This window comes from Rhincodon typus, chromosome 2 (assembly GCF_021869965.1).
Source record: "Rhincodon typus isolate 14 chromosome 2, sRhiTyp1.1, whole genome shotgun sequence".
Classification (NCBI taxonomy): Eukaryota; Metazoa; Chordata; class Chondrichthyes; order Orectolobiformes; family Rhincodontidae; genus Rhincodon; species Rhincodon typus.
In genome coordinates this window covers 34,782,853-34,806,416 of record NC_063333.1, presented here as the reverse complement: position 1 = coordinate 34,806,416, position 23,564 = coordinate 34,782,853, and the positions used below count along the sequence as shown (strand labels likewise).

Below are 23,564 nucleotides of genomic sequence, written 5' to 3'. Positions count from 1 at the left end.
ATTATTATTTGCAAGAAGATAACGATGACATGAAAAATCTCAGTTTGTTGTGGCTCAAGAATTTCCTTCAAGAATTTCCAAACAAATTGAAAAATCAGAGGAGTATTATGGTGAGTTTTTCATGCGTGTCTATTTGTGAAGCTAGTCAGTTCGCAGTCAATGTGGTGGAGTGCAGCCATGACCTAGTGTGTTATCAGTTTGTATAGTACCAAAGACTACGGTAAATACAACAAAAGTAACTTGCATTTATTTAATACATTTAATATTGTCAGCTGTCCCAAGAGCACCACAGAAACATAATGAGGCAAAAATGACATGATGAAGATGAGGAACAATTAGAGGGCTGATCAGGAACTCAATCAATGATAAATTCTGAGATAACAAGGTGTAGAGCTGGATGAACACAGCAGGCCAAGCAGCGTCAGAGGAGCAGGAAGGCTGACGTTTCGGGTCTGGACCCTGCTTCAGAAATCCATTTCTGAGCCTGTTGTGTTCATCCAGCTCTGCACCTTGTTATCTCAGATTGTCCAGCATCGGCAGTTCCTGCTATCTCTGTAACAATGTTAAATTCTGACGAGTGTAATGAAGGGGAATGAGGTGCTGAGGTTTAGGAAGGGAAATCCAGAGCTTGGAACCTAGACAGCTGAAAATACTGCGTACAAAGCAGGTGCAATTTAATTCGGGGATGCTGAAGAAGCCAGAATTGGAAGGGTGCTGATGTTTGAGAGTCGTCAGGCTGAAGGAAGTTACAGACAGAGAATCAAAAGATCCTGGAGGGATTTAAAAAGGAGTATGAGAAGTCTAAAAGTGAGAGAGTTTTCAGGTTCACTCCATTCATTGTTTAGAGACTTATGAAAGCCCATTCATTCGACCTTTGAAGGATCACTGAAGGCATTTCTGGAGGCACGTTTTTAGCTATTGGATTTCCCTGATTGGTGAGCTTCCTGTGAATATGAGTTTATCTCCAACTTTGATACTATTGTTCCCATTGAAACCATTACTGTATCTCACCCTGGTACTATGGTCATCTCAAATATAACCCAAAAATACTGCAGAAGATGCAAATCTGAAATAAAAATCATGTGTCTGAGAAAGTTGGCAGATTTGACAGTATTTGTGGAGTAAGTAACAGATTTAACATTTTGAGTCTTGTATGACACTTCTTCAGAATTGAAAAAAAGCTGAAACTACTGGTCATCTCCAATCCCTTAACTTCAAGGGACGTGGGTGAATATTTATGGCAAACAATTGGCTTAGCCATTCATCATTTGTCAGATCTGCCTGGACCACATAATCCAATACAGTATTTTTGTTTATAAAAATTGCTTACAGTTGCAGATTCAGTGTTAAATGCAAAATTAATCCCCAGTTTATCATTTCTACTCCTCACCAACTGCTTAACCCAATTTCCCATATTGCCTCCATTCTAAAAGCAGCTCATTGACTTCTTAATCACTAAACTGCAATCACTCTATTCAGCTAGCCGTGTCACTTCTCCACCCCCTTTCGCCTAGCCCATTAGTTCAAACATTCCCCCACCCTCAACACTAAATTTGTAAATTTAGTTTCTCCTCTATCTCTCCTCATGCTGTCTCTTGGCGATGAGACCCTCATCATATTCCTACCAATGCGTAACGAACCTGTGGTCCCAACGATAATTAATATTGCTATCTATTCCCTCTGACAAGTACTGTCTCCCTCCTCTTCAGCTCTGTCATCATCACCACCTTCCTCGAAAAGAAATCCCTTGGCCTCTCTGTATTTGGTAAATATCCTTATCTCCAACATCTTTTTTCTCTCCCATACTATAACATTAAAATGGCCCCTATTAAAGATACAAATTTCACTCTGTATCAGTGACTATAGTAAACTCTCATTCCTTGCCCTTCTTAACCTTATCTTTAGCCTTTCACAGAGTTAACCACACAAGCAATCTCGAAGACATCTGCCCTGTCATCCAGCTGGAAGGATTATTTTTACCTGATTCTAATGAGTGCTGTTTACATTGAAATAAAGAGCCTTAAAGGCAGGGGTGGTGCAATGGCAATGTCCCTATCTTTGAGCAAGGAGGCCACTCACCTGAGTCGCATCTGCCTCAGAGCTCTATAACAACATCTCTGAACAGATTAGTTAGAAGACTAATTCAAATAAAGAGCCTTGAGTGCTCTTCTGGCAAAGTGGTCGTGTCTCTATGTCTGTGTCATAAAGCTTCAGTTCAAATCTGATCTGCTGCAGAACTGTCATAACACAACAGTATGGTGAAAAATATTTTGAGCAGGTTGATAAAAAATGTCTTCATGTAAAGAGTCCTTGGACTCTTATGACAAGAGGATAGTATTTCTACCACTGAGCCAGGAGGCCTTGAGGTCAAGTCCTAGCTGTTCCAGAGGTACGTCATAATACATCTGAAAAATATCAACCAAATGGTACCTGAGGGGCTCTGGTCGCAGAGGTAGTGCCCCTATGTTTGAGCTAGAAGGTCTGGGATTATGTCCCACCTGTCAAAGAAATGTGCAATAAAGTGGAGCTGTTTTATAACACATCCAAGCAGGTTGATTAAAATATCTACCTCATTCCTGGTGTTCCTGTGGCTCTATGGTAGTGTCCTTATCTCTGAGTGAGGAACCCTAGTTTTAGGTCCCACCTGCTCCAGCGATAGAGTCATACAGTCATACAGCACAGAAACAGACCCTTTTGTTCATGCTGACCAGGTTCCATAAACTGAAGTCATATTTGCTTGCAATTGGCCCAAGTCCCTCTAAACCTTTCTGATCAATGTACCTGTCTAAATGTTTTTTAAATGTTGCAATTGTGCCCACCTTGACCACTTTCTCTTGCAGTTTGTTCCATATATCCACCACCCTCTGTTTGAAAAATTTGCCCTTCAGATCCTTTTTAAATCTTTCCCTCTCACTTTAAACCTATGCCTTCTAATTTTGGAACCCTCTACCCTGGGGAAAAGACCTTGGCTATTCACCTTGTCTATGCCTGTCATGATTTTGTAAACCTCTATAAGATCACCCCTAAGCCTCCTATGCTCCAGGGAAAAAGAACCCCAACTTATTCAGTCTCTCATTATAACTCAAACCATTTAGTCTTGGTTACATCCTTGTAAGTGTTTGCTGCACCTGTTCCAGTTTAATAACATCCTTCCTGTAGCAGGGTGAACAGAACTGTATGCAATATTCTAAAAGTGGCCTCACCAATGTCCTGGTACAGCCGCAACACAACATCCTGATTACTCTATTCAAAGCTCTGACCAATGAAGGCAAGTATGCCAAACACCTTCCTCACCACCCTGTCTTGGCGTGAGGCCACTTCCAAAGAACTTGGTGCTTGAACACAATGTAGAGCCTTAAGTTTTAACTTGTTATTACTTATTCAATTTCTAATTTCTGCATATATTTTCTGATTGTTCCTGTCACTCTAATTATTGTTCTGCTCTTCACTACCCTGCAACTCTGTTCTTTTGTCGTTTTGATTTTCTTAAAACTTCCTTCAATTGAACCCTCTCCAACTCTAATTATTGAAAAACATCTCTACAACCCTAGTTGTGCAATTCCCTAGAACACTGGTCCCAGCATCGTTCAAATGAAGCTCTGTCTATCCCCACTACTGGGGCCAGCTCCCCATGAACCGGAACTCACATATACCACACTAATCTCTGAGCCACACGTTAACCACTCTAATCTTATTTAATCCATGCAAATAATCCTGAGATTGGTACTTTTATGCTTCTTTTCGATTTAGACCCCAAGCTGCTTGTAATCCCTCAGCTGAACCTTTTTCCTAGCCCTACCTTTGTTGTTAATGCTTACAGCAACCGCAATGACTGCATCCTTCCTGTTCCATTTCCAGTTGCTCCCCACCCCAAGCGATGTCCTTAACCTGGCAGCAGGTAGGCAATATAGCCTTTTGGCCATTCTGTCTTTGCTGCAGAAAATGATATTATACCCCAAACTATGTCATGCATTATTACCACTAAATTTCTTTTTTCTTTCCTGACCTGAACAGTGCTCTGAACCACAGTACTCTGGTTAATTTACTCATTCTCCCTGCAGCCTGTGGCCTTGACCACACTGGGAGCAAGGGCCACGTATCGATTGGAGAAAGGCACTGGCTACGGCTCCTCCAAAGCTAAATTGTGAATCTGTGTAGCCACCTCATCCACAGTGGCACCCCACTGTCCCTGACCATGGAGCAAATCTGATGTAATTAATCTAAGCGGTGTGGATTGCCTCCTGTAACAGTGTCCAGGTTTTCTCTCCCACTCCCTGATGTGTCGCAGTGTCTGCAGCTCGGACTCCAGCTCATTAGCTTTGAGCCGATTTCCTTGAGCAGCCAATATTTGTTACAGATGTGGTTACCATGGATTGCTCCAGCTTCCACCAGCTCCCACATACCACAGCTGCTCAGGATGTTGTTTTCTGAAAGTGACTGTTTCTGATCATTATTCACCTTTGTTCCTGAATTGCAGGTTTCCTATTTCACATCAATATCAAGACAAGAAGAATTTGAAGGAACTCCGAAGAAAATTATTCCTTTGTTCTCTGTCACATATTTTCTTTCAATATTCTTTTCTATCGTATCTTGTATGAGGTAAAATTCATTTTTTCATAATTATTTATAACATGTTTTCATAGAATACATCACAGAAAAAATCAGTTGTGTTATAGAAGATTATCAAATTTATTTTCAGGTTGGACTGTGTGAGGAATAAGTTCTGGGTTGCTGCTCTTGGAGTTTTTTTGGCTGGATTAGCTGTACTGTCAGGATTTGGGCTGCTGTTATACTGTGGGATGAAATTTGCCATTAATACTGCCAATGCACCTTTTCTGATTCTAGGTCAGTAATATTTATTTTAAAAGTACAAGTCTGATCAAGTTTCAAATGCATTTATGTAGGACCATTGGAATATATGAACATAGAAGTAGACTATTCAGCCATTATGTTTTGCCATTATGTTACTTAACTCCAAAGACATTCCTTTGCCCCATATGCTTTAATACCTTTGAAAATTTTATATATCTCAGATTTAAAACTTAACAACTGTCATTTGTGGAAGAGCATTCCAAAGATCTGTCCTTTGTGTATAGCAGTGCTGCCTGACATCTTTCCTGAATGGTCTGACTGTAATTCTCAGACTGGGCCCCTCATTCTAGAATTTTCAACCAGTGGAAATAGTTTATCTACTTTGTATTTTCCAACATTTTGAAGACTTAAAGTAGATCATCCTTTAATCTTCTAAATTCTAGAGAAAACAGGCCTAATTTATGTAAAATAACAAGGTGTAGAGCTGGATGAACACAGCAGGCCAAGCAGCATCAGGGGAGCCGGAAAGCTGATGTTTCGGGTCTGGACCCTTCTTCAGAAATGGATTTCTAAAGGAGGGTCCAGACCCGAAATGTCAGCTTTCCGGCTCCTCTAATGGTGCTTGGCCTGCTGTGTTCATTCAGCTCTACACCTTGTTATCTCAGATTCTCCAGCATTGGCAGTTCCCACTATCCCTAATTTATGTAATCTCTCCTCATAACTTCACCCCGATGTCCAGGTATCAGTCTTGTAAACCTACATTGTACTCCTTCCAAAGCCAATATATGCTTCCTGATGTGTGGTGCCCAGATCCGCTGACAATCCTCCAAGGATTTTGTATAACTGCAGCACAACTTCTGCATCCTTGTACTCTAGTCCTCTAGACATAAAGGGCAGCATTCCATTAGCTTTCTGGATTATGTTTTGCCCGTGTTCATGACATTTTAAGATCTATGAACCTGAACCTCCAAGTCTCCTTGAACATCCACTGTAGTTAACTTCATGCCATCTAGAAACAACCCTTACTTTTTTCATTCAAAAATGGATATTGAGCTTGTACTGAGCTTATGTTGAACTCCACCTGCTCAGTTTTGGCTATTCACTTAGGCTATCCATATCGATTTGTAATTTTATGCCATCATCCACTTTTCACAATGCAGCCTAACTGTGTATCATCAGCAAATTTGGATGTATGACTTTCTGTCCATTATTCAAGTCATTGATAGGAGAGGCAATCGCTTAGTCGTATTATCACAAGCCATATTTATCCAGACACCCAGGTAGTGTTCTAGGAATCCTGCTTCAATATCCACCATTTTTTCTCAAATATCTGGAATTAAGGGCCTAATGTAGTTGAAGTAGGAAAAGATGAGTTTTGTGGGGCAGGAGCAGGCAGAAACAATGGGTCTGCCCTGGCAGTCCTGTTTGTGAATTTTGAGAAGGAGGCAGAAGCAAACTGTTTGGGATTGAGAGACTATCAGCTCGGGGGCAGTGAAGGGAGATCACCAGATGAGATGAGGTTAGTGATCATAGTGGGCACAATGGCCTGGTTGTCAATGGTGGAGTCATGGTCCAGGGGAGATAGGAGGAGGTATCTGAGAGCTGGTGCTCAGCCTCTGCAATGTAGAGGTCAGTATGCCAGACTACCACAGCACCACGCTTATCAGCAGGCTTAGTTACAAAGTCAGGGTTGGATCTGAGAGCATGGAGTGCAGTCAGTTCACAGGGAGATAGGTTGGAATGGTTGGTGGGGGGAGGATGCAGAGAAATTGAGGTGACCAATGTCACATCGACTGCACTCAATGAACAGGTCAAGTGCAGGTAAAAGGCCAGAAGGAGGGGTCCAGCTGGAGGGAGTGTGTTGGAGGTGGGTGAAGGGGTTTGTGGGACGTGGAGAGGACTCTTGTCCAAAGAAATGAGCATGGAGGAGAAGGCAACAGAACGCCATGTTGTGCCCGAATTTACTGGGGTGGGCACTGAGGGCTAAAACTGAGACCCTTTGCTGAGAACACAACAATCAGCATCAGAGAGTGGAAGGTCAGAAGAGATGGTAAATACAGGACAGAAGGTGGGGTTGCGGAGGGAATGGAGTCAGAGTGAAGGGGAGAGGAGGAAGGTTTCAGAGGGCCATAGGTATCTCTGAGTTGTTGTGTCTTGTGTTCCTTAGTGGCTGAAAGGAAAAGGAAAACTTCTTATTAGCCCAGCAAATGAGCCAAAGGATGAAGTGGAACAGGGGAATGGTGCAGCCCTGAGCCAGCGTGATGCGATGTTGTTGGAGAGAGAGGTTGAGAGTGTTCTTATGACTTTGCATGGCACTGAGTGTGGATCTCAGGATGCGGCAAGAACAGCTGTCTGTGGAACATTGAACATCACGGAGATACCTGTGATCCTGAGTGGATTAGAAACACAAGGGATGAAACTTGAGTTACAATCCACGTGGAGTGAGTCTGAGCCGGAGGCAGTCACTGACAAATGTGATGTGGCTGTGGAAACGAGTTTTAGCAAATATCTTATCAAACAGCAGGAGTGACAATGAAATTAATGATGCGAACAAGTAAAGAGATTGGAACAGAAATCCTATCTGAGAGAGGAGCACAACTTCTTCAAGGTGGGCATACCTGGAAGAGAGGTGGGAGTGTGATAAACACTAAACAAAAAAACAAAAGAACTACGGATACAGGAAACCAGAAACAGAAACAGAAATTACCACTGATGCTAGGCTCACCAATCTGTAGTTCTCTGGCTTTCCCGTGCAGCCTTTCTTGAATAATGGCACAACATTAGCCACTTTCCAGTCTTCTAGCGCCTCACCCAAGGCTGTCAATGATACAAATATCTCTGCTTGGGATGCCACAATTTCTTCCCTGTGTTCCCACTGTTAAAATGCAGTTTCGTTTGGCAGTTAGGAAGGCTAATGCAATGTTAGTATTTATTTCAAGAGGGCTAGAATACAAGAGCAGAGATGCACTGCTGAGGCTGTACAAGGCTCTGCTCAGACTGCATTTGGAATATTGTGGGCTGTTTTGGATCCCATATCTAAGGAACGATGTGCTGGCATTGGAGGGGTTCCAGAGGAGGTTTACAAGAATAATCTCAGGACTGAACGGGCATACGGACCAGTTGAGAAATCTGGATCTGTACTGAATGGAGTTTGGAAGGATGAGGGGATTCTGATTGAAACTTACAGGATACCAAGAAGCCTGGATAGAATAGACATGGAGAAAATGCTTCCACTGGTAAAGGAGACTAGGATTAGAGGGCAGAGCTTCAAAGTGAAGGGACCATCATTTAGGACAGAGATGAGAAGGAATTTCTTTGGCCAGAGGGTGGTGAAACTGTGGAACTCATTGCCACAGGCGGCTGTGGAGGCCAAGTCATTGAGTGTATTCAGAGTTTGAGTGAAGATTTGTAGCTCCGGTGCTGGCTGTAGATGTTGGTGTGTTCACCGAGCTGGGAAGTTTGATAACAGACATTTCATCCCCTTACTAGGGGACATCCTCAGTGCTGTGGAGCGTCCTGTAAAGTGCTGTCATCTTGTGCCAGTTCAAATTTATATCGTCAGGTTTTTGCTGCTTCTGGTAGGTGTCGGTTCCAGCTGTGTGTTGTAGTGGTCGGTATATCGGGTCTAATTCAATGTGTTTGCTGATGGAGTCCACAGATGAATGCCAAGCCTCCAAGAATTCCCTGGCTGTCCTCTGTTTGGCTTGTCCAATGATAGTAGTGTTGGCTTTTCTCATCTGTGTGATTGAAACCAAGGACATCTGGTTGTGTTGTTTATTTGCTAGCTGGTGTTCGTGGATGTGGGTTGCTAGTTGTCTGCATGTTTGTCCCACGTAGTGTTTTGTGCAGTCTCCGCATGGTATCTTGTGAACCACATTTGTCCAGTCCATGGTAAGTATTGGGTCTTTAACCCTAGTCAGTTGCTGTCTTAGTGTGGCTGCTGGTTTGTGTGCTGTCATGATTCTTTATGGTCTGAGTAGTCTGGCTGTCAGTTCTGAGGTGTTTTTTACATATGTGTGGATTTCCTGTATACTTTTGTAGTGAAGTCTCCATTCTCTTTCTCTTCACCATCACCTTCAGGAATGGGAGTTTGTTGTTGTTTTCCTCCTGTCTTGTAAACGTGATCCCTGTGAGTATGGTGTTGATGAGTTGGTGGGTGTTCTCAATTTCTGTTTGTTTCATAATTACAAAAGTGTCGTCCACGTATCTGATCCAGAGCTGGGTTTGGATCTGTGGGAGGGCTGTTTGTTCCAGTCTTTGCATGACTGCCTCAGCTATCAGTCCGGAGATGGGTGAGCCCATGGCAGTCCCATTGATCTGCTCATATATCTTGCCGTTGAATGTAAAGTGTGTTGTTAAGCATAAGTCCAGTAGTTTGAGTATGCAGTGTTTGTTGATCTATTCCTTGTTCTGTTATCTGTTGTGTTTGTCTAGTAGGTTGGATAGAGTTTCTTTGGCTAGGTTTCTGTCAATTGATGTAAACAATCCTGTTACATCGATTGAGATCATCACTTACTTGTCTATTTTAGTGTTCTTGATGTTGTCCAGGAATTCTTGAGTTGATTGTATGGAGTGTCTTGAACTACTGATTACTGATACAACAAAAGCTTAAACATCTTTCAACACTCACTCCCTTGACCACCAATGCTCAGTGGCAGCAGTGTGTACCATTTACAAAGTGCACTGCAGTAACTCACCAAGGTTACTCTGACAGCACCTTTCAAAACCACAACCTCCAGCACGCAGACAGAGAAGGGTAACAGGTGGGATCATTGTCATCTGTAAGTTTCCCTTAAGTCAGGCACCATCCTGACTTGGAATTGTATCACTGTTCCTTCACTATCACTGGGTCAAAATCCTGGAACTCTCTTCCTAACAGCATTTGGACCCTGTGAGACACTCTTATTGAGAGCCAGTCCATATATGGGCCAAATAGTCTCCTTCTGTGCTGTAACTATGCCATCATTCTACGCTACAGTTCTGTGTTCCTGTTATAAACATACAAATCCGTCATAATCCTTTAGAGGAACGAAAGTCTGGCTGTTGATACTAGTTGTTGAAGTTCTCAAGTCTGGAATAAAGTATATTATACTATGTCCCTGCTCAATATTCACTTGATGTTATCAGGCAGGCTTGCAAATGTCATTGAAGCTTGTAACTGTAAAGATAATGTCGCCATAGACCCAGGGGACCATACGTATCCTCTCTCATTAGACAGAGACAACTGGTGGTGAGTGTAATCTGAGTGTCAGGTTTCAGGTGAAGAGTGAGGTTGAGAAGACAGGGTCTTTATGGTGACTTCAGCTGATGCAGGAATTGAACCTGCACAATTGGTGCCACCGACCGTCCAGCCAACTGAGCTAACCAATTATACCACATTCCTATATGGAGCAGACTATAATTATAATGCAGCATTATGTCTGTATTCATTGGAAACATTGCAGGTTAGCCCTGTAGCTAGGTAGAAAGTGTAATCACAATAGTGACACTGGAATACCATCTGCATTTATTTGCAGTATTTGGATTTAATTTCTTTTGAATCTTTGAAATGTAATTTAGAAATTGAGGGCGAGGGCTTAGTGGTATTATCATGAGACTATTAATCCAGAGACCCAGGTAATGTTCTGGGGACCAGAGTTCAAATAGCACCATTGAAAAGTTGAAATTTGAATTTGATAAAAATCTGGAAATAAGAATCTAATGATGATCTAATGATGAAACACATTGTTGGTTGTTGAAAAAACCATCTGGATCACAAATATCCTCCAGGAAAAGAAGCTGCCACCCTTTTCTGGCCTGAGCCTGTATGTGCCTTCAGACCAACAGTAATGGGGAACGACTCTCAACTGCCCTCTGGGCAATTAGGGATGGGCAATAAATGGTGGTTTAGGCAGCAACACCCACATTCTGTTAATGAATAACAACAAATTACAAAATGATAGCTTACATGTTCAGCAGGTAATAGGGAAGGCAAATGGAAAATTGACCTTATCTTCAAAGGGAATGAAGTACCAAAGTAGGGAGGTCTTTCTAAAACTAGAAAATGATGCAACTATCCCACGGAATGAACAAAAAAGGAAGTTTGATAATCATTAATTTCTCATCATGCACCATTCAGATGAGAGTGTTAAATTTTAAACACTTATATTTACAGTCATTGACTGATAATCACTGGTACACTAATTTACCTTCTCTCATTTCTTTAGGTATTGGCATAGATGATTTCTTTGTTATGCTTGCCAGCTGGCAAAAGACCATGGTCACGGATGAAGTTGAAGATCGCCTGGCAGACACATACGCTGAAGCAGCTGTCTCTGTTACAATCACCACTCTAACTGATGTGTTGGCCTTTTATATTGGCATTATGACACCTTTTCGATCTGTGCAGTCATTCTGTGTTTACACCGGCACAACTGTTCTGTTTTGCTTCATTTATAACATTACATTTTTTGGAGCTGTTCTTGCACTTAATGGGAGGAGAGAAGCTAGTAACAGGCATTGGCTGACTTTTAGAAAAGTTGAAAGTGATCATGAACCAGAAGAATCTAAATGCTATGCAATGTGCTGTGTAGGTGGAGCTTACGATAGTGAGACTGGTACAGAAATAGAACATCCAGTTTATTTCTTCTTTAAGGAATATTATGGTCCATGCCTTACAAACATTTGGACCAAGGCAATTGTGGTTGTCCTATACATTGGTTATTTGGCCATCAGTATTTATGGCTGTTTAAATATCAAAGAGGGAATTGATCTGAGAAATCTTGCCTTTGATGGTTCATATGTGATTAAATTCTATGATGATCAAAGTACTTTTTTCTCAAAATATGGACCACGTGTTATGGTTGCTATCACTGAACCCGTGGAATATTGGAATTCCACTGTTCAGGATGAAATTGAAACCTGCATGGGCAGATTGGAAAACAACTCATATGTCGATCCTGAATTGTCAGAGTCTTGGCTTCGTGTGTACATTGATCTATCTAAAAAGATGTCAATAGACATACAGGAGAAAAATGCATTCATGGGAAATTTACCTACATTGTTTCAAATTGTTCCTTTATTTAAACAAGACACTGGGTTTTCAGAAAGTAAGCAACAAATTAATGCTTCTCGCTTTTTCATTCAGACCATTAATGTCAATACTTCAGTTGCTGAGAAAAACATGCTGAATGAATTAAGAAAGCTTGCAGAGGAATGTCAAATCCCTCTGTTGGTGTATCATCCTGCATTTATCTATTTTGATCAATATCTTGTTATAGTATCCAACACAATACAGAATGTAGTTGTCGCTGCTGGTGTAATGCTGATCGTTGCTCTACTTTTAATACCTAATCTAATGTGCTGTCTGTGGGTAACACTTTCCACTGCATCAGTTTTAGTGGGTGTTGCTGGTTTTATGGCTTTTTGGAGTGTCAATTTAGATTCTATATCAATGATTAATCTGGTCATTTGTATTGGTTTTTCTGTGGACTTTTCAGCTCATATTTCGTATGCATTTGTGTCCAGTGACAGAGAAAGTGCAAATGAGCAAAGTATTGATGCATTATATAGTCTTGGATATCCCATCATCCAGGGAGCCCTTTCAACCATACTGGGTGTGGTTGTATTGGCTGCTGCAGCAAGTTACATATTTAGGACATTTTTTAAAATCATGTTTCTTGTCATAACTTTTGGGGCCGTTCATGGCCTTATAGTTCTGCCTGTGTTTCTAACATTTAGTGCAAGCTGCAGAAAATCAAACAGTGCAAAATCAGATAAGACAATGAACCTTTCGAAAATCCATGTCTATTCTGATGAGGCATTGGAACAAAAGATGAGAAGTGATTCAAATACAGTTTTCTAAAGGGATCAAGGAGTTCGGGATTAGGCTATTGGGCTCAATAAGCGCTGATTGGGGCGTTTTAGGTAGACAAGATCTCGATTGCTCCAGTTTCTCCATTCCAAATATTTCCAACATCTCAACCGTATTGAAACATAGAAACACAGAAGATAGTAGCTGGAGTAGGCCATTAGACCCCTCAAGCCTGCTCCAGTATTCAATATGTTCACAGCAGATCGTGGAACTTAATACCCTAATCCCACTCTCCCTCTCATATTTCCTAGTCCCTTTAGCCAAAATAACGATATCTACCTGCGTCATTAAAACACCTAACATTTTGACTTCAACAATTTTCTGTGATTGTGAATTCCCCACACTCACCACTCTGTGAGTTAGGAAATGTCTCCTCATCTTAGTCGTAAAGTGTTTAAACTATAACTCCTGTTTCTGGACTCCCCTACCGTTGGGAATATCCTTCCTGCATCTAATCAGTCCAGTCCTTATAGAATTTTATAGGTTTCTGTGAGATGCCCCAAAATTCTTCCAAACTCCAATGAATACAATCCTAACTTATTCAATTTCTCCTTATACACCAGTCCTTATACCCAAGTACTGCTATCCTAGGAATTAATTTGATAAACCTTTCCTGCACTCCCTCTTCAGCAAGAGCACTTTGTCCAGATAAGGAGACCAAAACTGCACAAGCACTTTACTTTCCAAGTGCACAACATTTAACATCCACCCTTGTGCCTCGTCTCTCCATACGGTCCATGGTCCCAAAACATTCCTTCTCGGTGAAGCAGTGATTTACTTAACTTATTTCAATCTAGTCTATATTCAATGCACACAACGTGGCTTCATCAACACTGGGGAGACCAAACATGAACTTGGTGACTGCTTTGCAGAACACCTCTGAACAGTTCGCAAGCATGCTTTCAATTTTCTTACCATTAACATCTACTCTGGACACAGGTTGTTGAATATACAATCTGCAGGCCAGGGCGCAGTCAATGAATGAATCCTACATGGCTCGTAGACCTGTGTTCAAGATAAGAGTCGGTGACCACAATTGGCTCTGCCAGGAGCTGCAAACATAGAGTATGCTGAATATTTTTATAAAAATTGTTAAAAGAGTTATTCATTCATTGAATATTTACTTCTGAGTTTTATATTTTATGCTGGTACAGTTTGTTTTAAAAATACAATTTTACCAAAAAATAAAACACATTATAGTAACCAATGATGTACTATAGATTTATCTATCTATACATATTTCAAAGTTTTTAAATGTTATATTTTACAATTATAAGATTTAGGAGCAGAATTAGGCCATTCAGCCCATTGAGTCTGCTCCACCATTCGATTATGGCTGGTATGTTTCTGAGCCCCATTCTGCTGCCTTCTCCTAAGTAACCCTAGTCACCTCTCGAAGACATTCAATGTTTTGGCATCAACTACTTCCTGTGATAATGATTTCCATAGGCTCGCCACTCTCTTGGTGAGAAATGTCTCCTCATTTCTCTCCTAAATTGCCTACCCCGAATCCTCATACTGTGACCCCTAGTTCTGGACAAACCCACCATTGGAAACATCCTAATAAAAACTGAAAGAACTGCGGATGCTGTAAATCAGGAACAAAAACAAAGTTTCTGGAAAAGCTCAGGAGGTCTGGCAGCATCTGTGAAGAAAAAAAGAGTTAATGTTTTGGGTCTGGTGACCCTTCCTCGGATCCTCCCTGCATCTACCCTGTCCAGTCCTGTCAGAACTTTATAAGTCTCTATGAGATCCTCCCTCATTCATCTGAACTCCAGCGAAAACAATCCCAACCTAGTCAATCTCTCCTCATACGTCAGTCCTGCCTTCCCTGGAATCAGCCTGGTAAACCTTTGTTGCACTACCTTGAGAGCAAGAGCATCCTTCCTCAGAAAAGGAGACCAAACTTGCACACAATATTCCAGGTGTGGTCTCACCAAGGCCCTGTACAACTGCAACAACATATCCCTGCTCCTGTACTCACATCATCTCACAATGAAGGGCAACAAATCATTTGCCTTTTTTACCGCCTGTTGCACCTGCATGCTTACCTTCAGCGACTAATGCACAAAGACATTGAGATACCACTGCACACTGCCCTCTCCCATTTCACAACCATTCAGGTAGCAATCTGCCTTCTTGCTTTTGCTTCCGATGTGAATAATCTCACATTTATCCAAATTATACTGCATCTGCCGTTGATTTCCCCACTCATCTAACCTGTCAAGATCATGCTGAAGGATCTCTGCATCGTTGTCATAGTTTACCCTCTCCTCCAACTTGGTATCATCTGCAAACTTGAAGATGTTACATTTTGTTCCCTCATCCAAATCATTAATATATATTGTGAATACCTGGGGTCCCAGCATTGATCCCTGTGGCACCCCACTAGTTACTGCCTGCCAATTTGAAAATGACCCTTTAATTCCTACTCTTTGTTTCCTCTCTGCCAACCAGTTTCCTTTCCATCTCAATACACTTCCCCAATCCCATATGCTTTAATCTTGCATTAATCTCTTATGTGGGACTTTGTCAAATTCTTTCTGAGTCCAAATACACTACATTGCCTGGCACCTCCTTGTCAACTCTACCAGTTACATCTTCATAGATTTCCAACAGATTTGTTTCGCATGATTTCCCCTTCATAAATCCATGCTGACTCTGTCTGATCCTGCCACTGCTTTCTGAATACTCTGCAATAAAATCCCTGACAATGGATTTGAGAACTTTCCCCACTACCAATGTTAGGCTCACTGACCGACAATTTCCTGTTTTTTCTCTACCTCTCTTTTTGAATATTGAAATGACATTAGCCACCCTCCAATCTGCAGGGACAGTTCCAGAGTCTATAGAATCCTGGAAGATGACCACCAATGCATTCACTATTTCTAGAGCTACCTCCTTAAGTACTCTGGGTTGAAGATTTTCAGGCCCTGGGGTTATATTGGCCTACAATCCCAACAATTTTCCCAGCACCATTTCTCTACTTATATTGATTTCACTCAGTTCTTCCCTCTCACTGAATCTTGCATTCTCCAACATTTCTGGTATCTGATTTGTGTCCTCTTTTTGAAGACAGAGCCAAAGTATGTGTTCAGTTCCTCAGCCATTTCTTTTGTCCCCTATTATACATTCCCCCATTTCTGTCTGTAGGGGACATACATTTGTCTTTACCAACCTCTTTCTCTTCACATACCTGTAGAAACTCTTGGCATCAGTGTTTATGTTCCCTGTAAGCTTACTTTCATACTCTTTTAAATGTTGCAACTGTACCTGCCTCTACCACTTCCTTCGGCAGTTCATTCCACATATGAAACACCCTCTGTGTGAAAAAGTTATTCTTCAGGTCCCTTCCTCCTCTCACCTTAAAAAAAATGCCCCCTAGCTTTGAACGATCACATCCTTGGGAAAAGACCTTTGCTTTTCACCTTATTTATGTCCCGCATGATTTCATAAACCTCAATAAGGTCATCCCTCAACCTCTTATGCTCCATTGAAAAATGTCCCAGCCTATCCAGCCTATCCTTATAACACAAATTGTCCAGTCCCAGCTACATCCTGGTAAATCTTTTCTGAACTGTCTCTAATTTAATAATATCCTTCCTATAGCAGGGGGCCCAGAACTGTACAGTTCTCCCACCTTTAATTGTCAAAGGTATGAGCAATGAAGGCAAGTGTGCTAACTGACTTCTTAACCAACCTGTTTACCTGTGATGCAACTTTCAAAGAACTATGTACCTGAAACCCTAGGTCTCTATTTGACAACACTACCCAGGGCCCTGCCATTAACTGTATAAGTCCTGCTCTTGTTCGATTTACCAAAATGCAACACCTCACATTTATCCAAATTAAAATCCATCTGTCACTCCTCTGCCCATTGACCCAATTGATCAAGAGCCCTTTGTCATCCGTCTTCACTGTCCACTATACCAACAATTTTTGAGTTGTCCACAAACTTACTGATCATGCCTTCTAAATCCTCATCCAAATCATTTATATAAATGACAAACAGAAGTGGATCCAGCACCCATCCCGGCAGAACACTGCTGGTCACAGGCCTCTAGTCCGAAAAACAGTCCTCCACAACCACCCTCTGTCAAGCCAATTTTGTATCCAATTGACGAGGTCTCCCTGAATCCCATGTGATCCAACTTTACTAATCAATCTACTATGTGGAACCTTGTCAAAGACTTTACTAAAGTCCATGTAGATAATGTCTATTGCTCTGCCCTCATCAATTTTTTGGTTACGTCCTCAAAAAACTCAATCAAGTTTGAGAGACATGATTTACCATGCACAAAGCCATGCAAAATATCCCTAATCAGTCCCTACCTCTCCAAATGCATGTAAAACCTGTTTCTCAGAATCCCCTCCAACAACGTACCTATCACTGATATCAGTCTCAACAGCCTATAGTTCCCAGGTTTCTCTTATAGCTTTTTGCAATAAAGACGCAGTATTAGTCACCCTCCAGTTCTCCGGCACCTCACCTGTGGCCATAGATGATACTAATGTCTCTGCTAGGGGGCCCCACAATTTCTTCTGAAACTTCTCACAACATCCTGGGATACGCTTGATCAGGTCCCAGAGATTTATCCACCTTCATGTTTTTCAAGACCTCCAGTACTTTTTTTTTTGTAACGTGGACTATTTTCAAGAAATCAATATTTATTTCGCCGAGTTTACTAGCCTCCATGTCTTTCTCCACAGTAAAGTTTGATGCAAAATATTTGTTTAGTATCTGTCCCATCTCCTGTGGTTCCACACATAGATGACCTTGTTGATCTTTAAGGGGCCCAATCCTCTCCCCACTAGCTCTTTTGCTCTTAATGTATTTGTAGAATCTCTTTAGATTATCCTTAATCTTATCTGCCAAGGTAATCTCATATCTTCTTTTTGCCCTCTTGATTTCACTCTCAAGAAAGCCCCTACACCCCTTATACTTTTCAACAGATTCACTTCATCCCAATTGTCTATAGCTAACAAATGCCTTCTTATTGTTGACCAGAGCTTCAATCTCTTTCTTCATCCATTGTTCCCTACACTTACCCTTCACTCTAACAGAAATATAATGCCTCTGAACTCTAATTATCTCACTTTTGAAAGCCTCCACTTGCCAGTTGTGCCTTTTCCTGTGAACAGATACCCCAATCAGAAATGTATTTTTTTTTCTTGAATCTTTTGATTGATTCTGCCTTCAATGCACTCTGGGACAGTGACTTCAAAACCCGTTGGGAGGAGTAGTTTCTCCTCATCTGAGTTTTGAACCTACCTGTTCTCACTCTTTGTCTGTGATCTCTTGTTCGAGACAGTCCCACAAGGGGGACCATCTGTTCAACATCCAACTTATCAATTCCTTTTAGCATTTTATATACCTCAGTCAGATCCCTCTCATTCTTCTGAACTCTAGCGAGTACAAACCCAAGCTATTTAAACATTCTTTCATCCCTGGAATCAATCTGGTGAACCTTCTCTGAACTGCCTCCAGTGCCACTACACTCTTTCTCAAGAAAGGAGACCAGGACTTGACACAATATTCCAGATGTGGTCTCACCAACACCTTATATAATTGTAACAAAACTTCTTTACTTTTATAGTCCAGTCATTTTCCAATAAATGCCAAGGTTCCATTTGCCTTACTGCACCTGCATACCCATTTTCAGTGATTCATGCACAATGACACACAGATCCCTCTGCACTGATACACTTCCAATCTGCTTTCCATTTAAATAATAATTTGCCTTTTTATTTTTCTGGCAAAAACTTTGCACTTATCAACATTAAACTCCATCTGCCAGATTCTGGCCCATTCTCCTACCCTTTCGATATCCATTTGTAAACATTTTATCTCCTCAATCTGCTTTCCCAGCTATTTTAGTATCATCCACGAACTTTGCTATGTTACACTCTGTGCTTGCTTGGAGAAAATTTGTATGGATTAACTCCAGCAACTTCCCCACCATGGAGGTCAAGCTAACTGGTCTATAGTTTCCCACATTTTGGCTATCTCATTTTTTGAATAAGGGCGTCACATTAGCATGTTTCCAATCCATTGCCACCTTTCCAGAATCTAGGGAAGTTTGGAAAATCATAACTAATGCATTCTCTAACTGTTGCCACCTCCGTTATTACCCTAGGATGCAGACCCTCAGGCCCTGTGGAGTTATTTGCCTTTTATCCCATTAGTTTCCTTCATACCTTCTTCCTAGTTACAATAATTTCATCCCTCTGTCGTAACTGCAGTTTCTGGGAAGAAGTTATTATCTTTGACTGTGAAAACAGAGACAAAATATTGGTTTAGTGCCTCAGCCATTTCTCAGTTTCCCATTATTACCTCACCATTTTTATCCTCTAAAGGGCCAAAATTTACTTTTACTATTCTCTTTTTGATAAATTTACAAAAGCTTTTTGGTATCGCTGATGTTATCTGCTAGTGTCCTTTCATAGTTCACCTTAGCTCTTTCGATTTTGTTTTCAGTGACCCTTTTCTGACGTTTCAAGTTCTCCCAATCTTCCAGAGTGTCACTAACTTTGTGGTATGATGTTAGGAAGGGGAGGTTGAACCCCTCTGATAACTAAAATCGAAACACAAGCCCCCAATCTGTTTCAGCAGGAGTAGAGGATCCCTTCTAATAATTAAACCCAAAACACCCAGAGAAGTTCGCCTCACCTTGCTTAATCTGTTAAACTGTTACAGAGAAGGGGAGGTTAAATGAAAGAAAATCCCTGATATTCACTTTATAAGTAACAAGTAACAATTTATTTATTTAACCCTAACACTGAACAAATTAACAGAATTACTAACAAACCGACCCCCTTAACTACTAACTATTCCCTAAATGAACAAAACTCTATTGGTATGCTGTTCCAATAAACATAAGTCCCACTTATATAAACTCAAATAATAAGAAAATAAATTAAAACTTCGTCTCTCAAAGTCTACATGCCTTTCTTCTGCTGTTCTCAAGTTATAAACACTTTTCTTCTGTTGATCCGGCTGTCAGGGATATTTTCTCTGTGAAGTCTTCTGTGAGGACTCTTATCGAGAAGTGGAGAAGTACCTTTTATGGATGGATGGTGGTGCTTTCTTAGAGAGCTTAGCAATTTCTTGTGAGAGCTAAATGTTTATTTCTCAGATGGCAGTTTGTTCTCTCAGCAATTTTCAGAAATCCTCTCCTTATATCAGATTTAAATTCAATTGGTTTCCAATCATTAAGTGCTTAGTTTAAATTAAGTGATTGATTTCAGCTAGTTGCGAAAACATCGAAACAAGCCTAAGATTTCCGATCACACAACCAATTGATATATGTTTCAATTTCAGAACTGGCTGTACATCTTCAGCTACATACAAACACTTTTTTTTTCTCTGTGTAAATCTCTAAGTTTATAAAAGAATAAACCATCAGATTTACAGATTGTACATGTTGCGGTTGTAAAATTGTTATTGCAGATGCATTATCGCGGCTTTAAAAGAAAATGTGTAGATAAGATAGAATTGGTACGGTTCAATGTTTTTTATTTGTATGCGGAATTAGTATAAAAGGTGTAACTTTAGATTACTGTCCGATATATCGCATGATAATGATGTTAAGACTTTTAAAAATGTGTGATCTGGATTGAGAGTGACTGTGTATCATCCGGAAAGAAAGAGTGTGTGTGCGTGTGTGTGAGTGCGTGCGTGTGTGTGCGTGTGCGCGTGTGCAAGCGTGTGCGTGTGTGCGTGTGTGTGCATGTGTGTGCACGTGTGTGTGCGTGTGCGCGTGTGTGTGCACATGTGCGTGTGCATGTGTGTATGTGTGTGTGTGTGTGTGTGTGCGCGTGTGTGTGTGTATGCGTGTGTGTGTGTGCGTGTGTGTGAGTGCGTGCGTGTGTGTGCGTGTGCGCGTGTGTGCGTGTGCATGTGTGCGTGTGTGTGCATGTGTGTGCACATGTGCGTGCGTGTGTGTGTGCGCGTGTGTGTGCACATGTGCGTGTGCATGTGTGTGTGTGCGTGCGTGTGTGTGTGCGCGTGTGTGTGTATGCGTGTGCGTGTGTGTGTGCGTGTGTGTGTGTGTGCATGTGTGTGTGTGTGTGTGTGTGTGCGTGTGTGTGTGTGAGTTTGTGTGTGTGTGTGAGTGTGTGTGTGTGCGTGCTTGTTTGTGTGTGTGTGTGTGTGTGTGATTTCCAATCACACAGCCATGGCTGTACATCTTCAGCTACACAAAGACACATAAACATTAAAATGTTTTAAGGCCAGTACAAAATTCAATAACTCTTTTTCAATGGTGGAGTATTTTCTCTGATGGATATTGAGTTTCTTTAAAAAATAACCTATTGGCCTTTCAATTCCGCCATCATTTTCCTGCATCAACACAGCTCCAACCCCTACATCGCTGGCATTCATAATGACTTTACCACACCACAATTTGGTGTGGTGTGGTAAAACTGGTGCAGCGGTTAACACGGCTTTTAAGTTCTCAAATGACAGCTGGCATTGTACTGTCCACCAAAATTTTGTGTTTTTCTTGACCAAATCCATCAGCGCTGCCACCATGCTACTAAAGTTTGGTGCAAATGTCTGATAGAATCCAGAGATAGTAGGAACTGCAGATGCTGGAGAATCTGAGATAACAAGGTGTAGAGCTGGATGAACACAGCAGGCCCAGCAGCATCAGAGGAGCAGGAAAGCTGACATTTCGGGCCTAGACCCTTCTTCAGAAATGGGGGAGGGGAAGGAGGTTCTGAAATAAATAGGGAGAGGGAGGAGGCGGATAGAAGATGGATAGAGGAGAAGATAGGTGGAGAGGAGACAGACAGGACAAAGAGGCGGGGATGGAGCCAGTAAAGGTGAGTGTAGGTGGGGAGTTAGGGAGGGGATAGGTCAATCCAGGGAGAACGGACAGGTCAAGGGGGCGGGATGAGGCTAGTAGGTAGGAGATGGGGGTGGGGCTTGAGGTGGGAGGAGGGGAGAGGTGGGAGGAAGGACAGGTTAGGGAGGCGGGGACAAGCTGGGCTGGTTTTGGGATGCGGTAGGGGGAGGGGAGATTTTGAAGCTTGTGAAGTCCACATTGATACCATTGCGCTGCAGGGTTCCCAAGCGGAATATGAGGTGCTGTTCCTGCAATCTTCGGGTGGCATCGTTGTGGCACTGCAAGAGGCCCAGGATGGACATGTCATCTGAGGAATGGGAGGGAGAGTTGAAATGGTTCGCGACTGGGAGGTGCAGTTGTTTAGTGCGAACCGAGCATAGGTGTTCCGCAGAGCGGTCCCCAAGCCTCCGCTTGGTTTCTCCAATGTAGAGGAGGCCACGATGGGAACAGCGGATGCAGTATATCACATTAGCAGATGTGCAGGTGAACATCCGCTAGATGTGGAAAGTCTTCTTGGGGCCTGGGATGGCTGTGAGGGGGGAGGTGAAGGGGCAGGTGTAGCACTTCCTGCGGTTGCAGGGAAAAGTGCCAGGCGTGGTGGGGCTGGAGGGGAGTGTGGAGTGGACAAGGGAGTCCCGGAGAGAGTGGTCCCTCCGGAAAGCAAATAAGGGTGGGAAGGGAAAAATGTCTTTGGTGGTGGGGTTGGATTGCAGATGGTGGAAGTGTCGAAGGATGATGCGTTGGATCCGGAGGTTGGTGGGGTGGTACGTGAGGACGAGGAGGATTCTGTTTTGGTTATCATTGCGGGGAGGGGGTGTGAGGGATGAGTTGTGGAAAATGCAGGAGACGCGGTCAAGGGTGTTCTCGACCACTGAGGGGGGATGTTGCGGTCCTTGAAAAACGAGGACATCTGAGATGTTCGGGAGTGGAATGCCTCATCCTGGGAGCAGATGCGGTGGAGGCGAAGGAATTGGGAATAGGGGATGGCATTTTTGCAGGAAGGTGGGTGGGAGGAGGTGTATTCTAGGTAGCTGTGAGAGTCGGTGGGCTTGAAATGGATAGCAGTTTCCAGGTGGTTACCAGAGATGGAAATAGAGAGGTCCAGGAAGGAGAGAGAGGTATCAGAGATGGTCCAGGTGAACTTAAGGTTGGGGTGGAAGGTGTTGGTGAAGTGGATGAACTGTTCTTTACTCAGAGAGTTGTAAGGGCATGGAATGCCCTGCCTGCAACAGTAGTAGACTCGCCAACTTTAAGGGCATTTAAATGGTCATTGGATAAACATATGGATGATAATAGAATAGTGTAGGTTAGATGGGCTTCAGATTGGTTTCACAGGTCGGCGCAACATCGAGGGCCGAAGGGCCTGTACTGCGCTGTAATGTTCGATGTTCCAGCTCCTCGTGGGAACATGAGGCGGCGCCGATACAGTCATTAATGTAACGGAAGAAGAAGTGGGGTTTAGGGCCAGTGTAGCTACGGATCTGGGACTGTATGGCTGTTTCTCCGCTGCTGCTAGGTCACAATTCTGGAATTCCCCCATTAACGGTATTTTTGAGTCTTGCCCTTCGCAAAATCTGAAAAATCAGCCGAATATCTCATAAACCCCGCAGCCTTAGCCTATCACACTTTACTTCCTCAATCTTTGATTCCAGGACCGCATGACCGAATCCTTCCCCTAATGTTTCAGACATCAATACTCATGAAACAGACTTGTTTAATTATTAAACTGCTGATCCCTGGCTGAACAGACGGGAACATCTAACAACTAAAACAGGAACGTCTCCAAGTAACTGGCGGAAGGCAATCTGCAATAGTTGTTTCGGAAACAAACGATCAGAAGCACCCATAAACAGTTCTTACTGTGTGATTTCATTTCAGCAGCTCAGTGAAGCGGCAGGATCCAGCTACTCTCTAGAAAGTTGCTTTTTCCCTTAAACACTGGACTTGACAGAGGTGAAAGTTTTTGGGATCAGGTTTTGTTTCGCCACTATATCTCTGGCCATGACTCGGTGCCAGACAGATTGCGTCGAGAAGCCTCTCTGCCAGGCTTT

General features: G+C 42.3%; 1 protein-coding gene across 1 annotated transcript in view; it reads left to right on the top strand.

The window, feature by feature from the left end:
- The window catches only part of LOC109916838 (patched domain-containing protein 3-like), a 34,286-nt gene that overhangs the window by 209 nt on the left and 10,513 nt on the right, over nt 1-23,564 (top strand). Inside the window, exons 2-5 of the mRNA XM_020516587.2 lie at nt 9-110; nt 4,478-4,599; nt 4,700-4,845; nt 11,019-12,646. Of these exons, the coding sequence (XP_020372176.2) occupies nt 9-110; nt 4,478-4,599; nt 4,700-4,845; nt 11,019-12,646 (1,998 nt within the window). The remainder of the gene's footprint in view (nt 1-8; nt 111-4,477; nt 4,600-4,699; nt 4,846-11,018; nt 12,647-23,564) is intronic.